Source organism: Cupressus sempervirens, chromosome 5 (assembly GCF_028749045.1).
Source record: "Cupressus sempervirens isolate cs-2001-9-10 chromosome 5, ASM2874904v1, whole genome shotgun sequence".
NCBI classification, from domain to species: Eukaryota; Viridiplantae; Streptophyta; class Pinopsida; order Cupressales; family Cupressaceae; genus Cupressus; species Cupressus sempervirens.
Window position 1 is genome coordinate 945,421,402 of NC_143122.1, and position 9,146 is coordinate 945,430,547.

Below are 9,146 nucleotides of genomic sequence, written 5' to 3' on the forward strand. Positions count from 1 at the left end.
GATTAAAATTGATAAATTCATTAATAAGTTTATATATGATAAAATCTAATTACAAAATCAAAATCAATTTTCTTCAAAAGAATAAAGGATCATTTCATCATACTTCAATGTGAAAGAATCTAAAATTACTAAATATGCTCATCTACTATCATATATTTATACACAAAAAGTACAATAATATTTTAATTTTTTACTTTAGTTTACAAAATACACATTTGTTCTTTATACAATCACATTTGGATCAAAAAATATAATTGAAATAAAGTTAAGAGAAAAATTAACCTAAGAAAAAAGGAATTGAATAATGAGATAATCATTCCCCATATATAAATAATTCCATTAGAAAATACTATATCATTCTCCATTAATATATTTGAACCTATCACAATTTTAATAAAATGCAATCAATTAATAAAATAAAATTTTAGCCTATTTGACCTTACATTTCATTATTATATATTTCATATTTTTATTAATTAATTATTAATAAATATATAACAAGAATTAAGTCATAAAAAAACACAAATTATATTCTATCATATGAAGCTAATATCAAAAATTAGATTAATGTAAATTACAAATCTATTATCGATCATTCTGATTTAAAAATAATTATCACACTTAAAAAGAAACTACACAAATATAAATATCATATAAATAAATGACTTAAACCATACATTAATCATAATGAATATAATGTTTATTACTTTCCCATCATAATTGTCCAATACCATCTCAAAATACCACATGTTCTCCTATATTAAATCCACACATGGTAAATTTATTGCTGAAGACCATCTCTAGATACCACATGCTCTACTATGTTAAGTCCACACATGGTAAATTTATTGCTGAATACTATCTCTAGATACCACATGCTCTACTATGTTAAGTCCACACATGGTAAATTTATTGCTCAATACCATCTCTAGATACCATATGCTCTACTATATTGAATTCACACATGCTAAATTTATTGACTAATGTTTATAGAACACTGTCCTCATCAAGCAACTTGTTTGTTCATCTTCCCCATTGCTTCGAAACGTGGCTCTTTTTCCTCATATTTTTGCTCCACATAAACATTCATATAGTCACCAAATAGGTACTTTGGATATGAGCATAGTTCATGGGTTGTGTCCCCATTCATTTTAGTGATGAGTTGAGGAGCAGGGCTCACCACTGCATTATATGATGGATTATAGAAGGACGCCACTGATAACCGGTTTCCATCTTTTGTAGGAAGGATGTGATGCCATGCACTCTTATATCTGCCATTGCTCACAACTTCTAATTGATCGCCTATGTTGACAACTATTGAGTAGTGTAGAGGTTGCACATCAACCCAATTACCATTAGAGAGCACTTGAAGGCCAGGCACCTCATCATCTTGGTACAAAAGAATGAGGCCACCTGCATCTGTGTGAGCACGAATACCCCTTATTAGGTCTGGCCTAGGGCACGGAGGATAGTGGCTCACCTTGGTACCAAAGAATGGCTTGTCAACCCCTGCAAATACACTCTTAATATATCCTTTTTCCAACCCTAAATTTTCACTTATGATTTCCAACAATTTCTCTGTCAGTGCAAATATCTGGCTGCGAAACTCCTCAATTGTCTCCCTACATCAAATATATGGATTACTATGTTAGAAATTTGACAATGATTTGGGTTGAATAAGATAGAAATTTGTTGGCCTTCTAAGGATCTTCTTTTCTTTCATACAAATAACCTAATCTTCTAATTTGAAAAGTAATCTTGATGTTTGGTAATTGTGATAGGGACTAGACTATTAAAGCATAGCTTATATAGAATGAAATGATTTTTACAAGACTTATCATTCTAAACTCGTATATATTGAAGGATACCATTTATATATAAAGGTTAAATAAAATGATGCACAGTAGACCTATTAGTATTAGCTGAATATTGCACGTACTTGAAATTTTTGGGTTCCGAGGGCCAGGAATTTGTGTCGCTCATCTCCTGCACTTGAAAAACATCTTCCCAGTCCATGTTCTCAATCTTTGCAACACTGTTTTCTTTATTTTCAGCCTCAATGGCTTCGTTCAGTGCTTTTACAGCTAAAGAATTGTTGAAGATTTGCTCTCTGTTAATCTTATATTGCTGTGAGCAAACCTCCTTCACACGGTCCATCAGACCATGGTCGATCCCATGGTTTATAAGCTACACATTTAGAAACGAAAAAGCCTTCAATATCATTTAAGTTGTATAACAGTTTATCAATCCTACGGTTTAAAAATCACACACTAATTTTTAAACCAAAAGTGTTAAATAGTCAAAATTGACTTTTTTTTTCCTTTATCAACCACGTAAGATTGCAATGAATAGTGTATTGGTTTACCAATTCAAAAAGCTATATTGAGAATGTTGTTCAGATAGATTACTTTCCGTATTCAAATGAGTTAATCATGTTATACACCTTTTATATTTAATATGTGAGGATGTACATTTAGTTGTATTTATTAATTGATTGAAATTAGGAATACAACAATTAAAAGTGCAATCAGATTGTTAAATAGATAATATGTAATTAGATTATTATTATAATAAACAAGAGTTGTGATACTCTTGCTTATTATATGTTATAGTATCCATTATTTAAATTTATTTATTTTTATATAAATTAGTATCAATTAAACTAAGATCTATATTTTATTTTATAGATTATTACATCAACAATTATCATTTAGAATATTAAAGTTTGTAATCTATTAACAATTGTTTGTTAACTAAAAAATAGACACAATTAATAAGTTATGTCATATCAATCTTTGAAAAAATACACAGAAATTTATTCTTTGTCAATCATTCAAAATTACAAATTTTAAAACAAAACAATATCAATCAAGCTATGATCTATACTTTATTTTACATATTGTTATATAGACTATTATCGTCCTAAAAAGTGAAATTGTGTAATCTATTAATATTTAGCTACAAGCCAAAAAAATAGATATAAAAAATGAATTATGTTGTATAAATAAAATAAAATAAAATTATTAAAGTTATTTTTTATTAATCAGGTAAATTTACAAATAAAAATAATAGTATCAATCAAAATATGCTCTCTAATTTTATAATAAAATGAGAAAAAAATTCTAAAACTAAGGACAAGACACCTCACAAAACACACTAAGGATCATAATCTAGAGTCAAACAATTACATCTCGTACATGAAAACAACAAAAGCAAAAATTAAATGGCACCAATAAATAGAACCACCTTGTAACTTAGGAATCAAACTTTAGTATGCGATGTTTAAGCTTTTGTATGATTTGTACCAGTGTTCATTCATTCAATCTAATTTTCAGTTTTGAAAACTATAACAATATCAGCAAGAGCACTCAATCACAAGTTAATTTGCGCTTTAAAAAATATAACAATATCTGTTAGAATACTCTATCAATAGGTGATTGTTTTTGCTCTTGCTACTACAATCTCAGATAAGAAGCAGTCATATTTACCTGAAAGAATCCAGGAGTCTCACAAGCCTCTGCTATTTTAGCCATAATGGCCTTCCTCTCCGACCCATCAATGTTCTTTAAGTCGATCACAGGAACTGCCATTATTATTTTTCTCCAAAACTCAAAAAGAATCAAACACTAATCACAATTACACAAGGGAGAAGATGGATTAGCTCCTGCTAATTTCCATACCCCTAGTACCCTATTTATATCATATTTACCTGCCTCTGGAGCCAACATATGGCCAGCCAAGGCTGCTACCAGCCGCCATGAACTCAAAGTCTTTGGTTGAGTTAATTCACGTGTAAAAACTTTTTCCAACACGTGTATTTGAATGAAAACATTTTGTTACAATTCAATATACGATTCTCATTTTTCCTATGGGCTGCGTGATTTTTTTCAAGGTAAATCTATTTGTTTCTGGATAAGGATTCTCAATTTAGCCCATATTTTTGGTGTGTGTAGAAGAATTTACATGTTAAATTTGTATGTTGACAGTGATCATGCGTGGAATCTTGTTCTATTTCTCGTTATTTTGGGTATGAGAGAGACACAAGTTGTAGGAGTCAGTCCATTGTCATGATATTTTTCTCCGGCAAATCAAGCTATTTCTTGGAACGTTTTAGAATTTTTCCTTGAGAGGGACTTTAGGTTGATTGGCAGGCAAATAGGCATGAAGTTGTTCTAGAGTGGTCCTACAACACCAAGTTATTATTTTAAGGAAATGAAAAAATAATTATTTGCAATTAGAAATTAAATATAAATTCATAAGAACAAAATATCATTCAACAGGCATGTAAGGAATTGTGTAATATTTTGTGAGGTTTCATTATTATTATTTTATATGGTGACTAGTCTAAATGATCATACTATTGATTTTAAAATTATTTTACACTTAAGTGCCTAGAAAAATGACTTTCAAATTGTGTTGTATATAATTTCAAAAATATTTTTAGATTACATGAGTTCATTATATTCTTGTAGAATGATTTTTTACTCATGTCCCTTCTATGAACATGTTTATAGTTCATTGAGTTCTTCTTGGTTTGTATATGGAATCTATTTAGACATCATCTAGATCTTCACCAAATAATTTATTTTTTCCCATTTTAATGAAGTCAAATCAAGCAACACTAAGTTTTCAGAATGGTACCTCACAAGTTTTCTCTTCTTTTCTTGTCATCTCTTATTTGGCTCAAAACTATTATTTATCCAACAAATGATCTTTTCTTTGCTTGACTTTCATAGGTCATTGGAGAAGATTTGTTCATGTTTCTCGTAAGAGGTCCCTTTTCATGTTCATCTTTATAAGAGGGTATGTATCTATTTTCATCTTCCCAAATATATTTGTGGAGAAGAAAATAATCACTAACCTTAAGACAAGATAAATTCCTTAGGGATGAACTACCCCTTGCACCATCTCACTTTAACTAATACTCCAGTGAGCACGGGGGTTAGGAGAACTAATATGACACACTCTGAATAAACATCTTGCACTTGTGTTATATTAATATGTATACTATAGAACCTTGAAAATTTTATAGTGCATCGAAGTCCATTAAAATTGATAGATATAAACATAATAGGGTAGCTTTAAATGTTGTGATGATGTGAGTATAAAAACCTAGATAATTTCATGATATGGTAGCTAAAGGCATCCATTGACACAAGTAGAAAATGATAAATAGTTTTGTGATAGGGTGAGATAGATCATGTTGATATGAGTAGTGAATATTATAGAAATGAGAAATACACCTTGAAGAACACCTGCATGCAAGAACCTATCATAGATGAGGTTGAGAGAAGAAAGGATAGGGGTTTGACTCTAACAATATATAAGATTGTATTATTAGACTTAAAGAAGAGTAAAATAAGTAATAGATCAATCCCTATAGGACATCAAAAACCTAAAAGGGAAACCCTAAGAGCTAAAAGTATTTAATAAATAATATAATTATTAAATGTGACTAATGTAAGTGCATTCAAGTGAAATCTTAAGAAGCTAGTGAAGTTAATTTAATTAATACAATAAAATTAATAATTTAATGTAACAAATATTATATAGTATTATGGTTGGATTAAATTTGATAGGATAGCATATTATCCCCACAAAGAAAAATGAAATAAATCTTTAAAACATTATTTTGTGAGGAAAACATATGATGTAGTAAGACAATGTGGTAATGAGAAAACCAAACCATAATTTTAAAAAAAAAACCTCCATCCTTAGAATGTATCTTGACTCCTGGAAATGAGCATGTGACATTTTAAGTAAAGATTAACACATTGTGGCATATCAACATAAATGATGCTTCGATGGAATATCACATCCTAAAGTGTGACCCATGATATCAACAACATCCAAATAGAGACAAAAGAATCCAGTAAATTAGTGTGAGACCCTAAAAGAGGGGGAAATATATCTGATATAAACCCTTTTAGGAATATTTCATTAAGGTCAATATTACTCAAATCTAAAAATGTAGGACATAAGAAAAAGGAAGAAAAAAAAAAGTGGGTAAACATAGAAGGGAAGTTTTAATGCCCCACACACTTTGCATCATCTCCAAATGTCAAAAATAAAATCATGATAATAGAATAATACTTGACAACACATAGATGGAGGTGCATGATAGATAACCCTTTTGGTTTCAACAAAGTGTCATTAGATAACTTTGGTGGGGGTTGAATCAATTATAACCAATTATCCTATAGGCCTTCAAAACAATTTTGTACCAACTTCAACTTTGTAAACTTTTAGATCAATAACTCAGTAACCACATCAAACATGATAATTCAAAATTATAACAACTTTTCTTCAAACTATTATCTCTTTGTTTCTTAATATCCAAAGTAACATAGCAATCATCCATCTTATACAAAGTTGTAGCATTAAATAGTTAACATGAAATAAATTTTGCAACACAATAAGCAATCACACATTTGACACAAGTATTTAACATAAAAACCCTATAAAGAGAAAAACAACTTGGGAAATGACAACCCAAATTCTTTCACTCTTCTTAATTTAGCTCTATTAAGAGCCAACCTTGTTAAAGGTTACATGCACATTTTTAGGGCGACCTTGTTGGAAGGTTTTCACCAAAGATTATCTAGACCTTATCACTCCTTGAGACTTCTAAAGAGAAATTTTCTCTAAAGGATTACAAATTTACTATTGAATATTACCACATAGGCTTTCAAAGACTTGTTAGGTCCACTTGGCTAAGATATTTTATTGCTGCAATGGTAAGAATGTAACAGCCATATGATATTTTTGTTTTGTCACTACCTTGATTTTTCATATCTCGACTTCTCTTTGTCTCTTCCTTCTAATCTCTTTCTAGCTAATTCACACACTCACACTTTCACTTAACACTTCCTCTGCTTGATCTTCTCAATACTATACTACTCAGTCCACCTTCTATTTTCTTCATCCAATTCAATTCACATTAGAAATAATTCAGAAATGATCAATGACATCAGTGAAAAAAAACATCCTTTTCATCCCTTTAAAAAAAGATAACTTTCATCATTCCAGAATCTTCTAGATATTATTGCTTAGTAACAATCATTGATTTTACATTCAATGAACTTAGACACTCATAAAATATACTTCCTTCTTGAACTTTGTGCTCCATTTCAATTTGTTAAGTATTTTCCATTAGATCTTCTTTGAATTATTCTAGTCATTGATCTCATAACTAACTCTATCCTTATCTTATAGAATTCTCGAACATTCTTAATTTTCAGCAAATGTTGGCCTTCAATGAATATTCTACAAACCTTTTCTTCATGTTCATGCTCAGTGAACATTACAACTTTCTTTGTCAATACTTGACTCACTTAACACTAAAATTACTTAGTTAACACTAAGCTTTGACATTTCTTTCTTAGGTACTTATTGACAACTATAATTGCTTGGTTAATATTATTTTCCTTCATTCACTGTATAAATTGTCTTGCATATACATCTTTATTAAGACCATGTAGAGAAATCAAACCAATATTATACTATCAGATTCAAACTCATTCAAGTACACATTGAATATCATACACTTATCAACACTTATATCATCATACATTCTTTAAATCCTCTTCATTAATCAAATGATATGGAACTCTAATAAATTAGCATAATGTCTAACCAACTAAGGCTTGACATCAATGACAACATGACAACTTATGCATTGATGAAACACATAAACATAAGATTTTACATTACAAATCATTATGTCATAAGATAATCAAATGTATGTATTGATAACAACATAGCTCTTTAGCTCTTTGACTTTATTGAGGTTCTTTACAACAAGTTTAGCATTTCAATCACAATGTCCACATTGAAAAAGTCTCTACCTTTTGGTGTACTTCACTTTCTCTTTAGCAAAATATTTTCATATTGTCTTCTCCCTTTGACTAGTGTTGGAATTCTTTTAGAATAAATGAGAGGGGAGGTGAATTAGTTATTCAAGGTCCAGATGTACAAATAAAACTTTTCACAATTTTGTGAACCCATAAAACACTCTGATGATGATGCATGCATTCATTGTGTATTAACCACAAATGAATATGTTATTGTTAAATCAACATGCAAAAATGTAAAGCATAAAACACAACATATCCATCAACACATTTGACACAATAATTTAATGGGGAAACCTAGTTTGAGAAAAATCACCAGTAACATGCTACTCCTTTTTCACTCTTTTGAAGTGATGCCTTGTTAAAGGTGAACCCCGTTGAAGGTTACAACACACACTATTAAATGTGACTCAGTTAAGGGATTTCAATCACCCTGTTGAAAGTGATCCTTGTTAGAGGACTTTAGGCCATTCACTTGGAATGCCACACTATTAAAGGATTTTCCAATGACTATTAGGTCAACCTTACTCCAAAGGATTTACCCTAATCTAATACAATTGTTAGAAACTAATAGTAGAGCTTTGATCTGATACAACTTACAACCTTACTTGTAGATTATAGATCACTATTTAGTCCTCAACTCTACTTGGCTTCCAATCTTTGTAGCTCTAACAACTTGTTCACCCTTCAAGCATTCATCCTCATTAAGCCTTCTTGCTTAGTTCACCATTGTAGACTTCTTCTCTTGGGTCACTTGATGAAGCAAACCCTCTTCTTTCTCCTTGTTAGATTTTTGCATCTAAAACTCTCTAACCCCTTTGCTTCATGACCAGACATCCCTATATATAGGAAATTAGAACTCTTTGCCCACTCATTATCCATCACAAAAATTAGGATTTTTGATGAATTAGGTAGTATACAATGTATCTACCCCATATCTTGTCTTCTCTAGAAACTTTTTCGAGAATCCATTTGAATTCACCTCCAAAATGGTTTACATAAGGTTCTATGCCTCTAGCTCATCAATCCTATCTTCCTCTTGATTCACAAGTTCCAAGAAAACAAACTTGTTGGCTTTTATTTAGAAAATCTTTGATCTTTTTCATAATGGAGTAGCTCAACATTATCAATTTACTAATGCTCGACACATACTATATTACTTGGTATCTACTGTAAAATCACTCAGCATCAATTGGATTTTACTAGTGCTTGACATCAACTGAAAATCACTTGGCATCTACTAACTTGCTCAACATCCACTAGAAATTGCTTTCACTTGGCTCCAACTGACTT

General features: G+C 30.4%; 1 protein-coding gene across 1 annotated transcript; it reads right to left on the reverse strand.

Moving 5' to 3' along the window:
- Positions 1–633: 633 nt before the first annotated feature.
- On the reverse strand, positions 634–3,674 carry LOC149559083 (1-aminocyclopropane-1-carboxylate oxidase-like). Its single transcript, XM_089833045.1, has 3 exons — positions 3,489–3,674; positions 1,940–2,187; positions 634–1,622 (listed from the first exon to the last, which is right to left on the reverse strand). The coding sequence occupies exons 1-3, from the start codon at positions 3,588–3,590 to the stop codon at positions 1,007–1,009; spliced, it is 966 nt and encodes a 321-aa protein (XP_089689171.1). The 5' UTR covers positions 3,591–3,674; the 3' UTR covers positions 634–1,006.
- Positions 3,675–9,146: the final 5,472 nt, after the last annotated feature.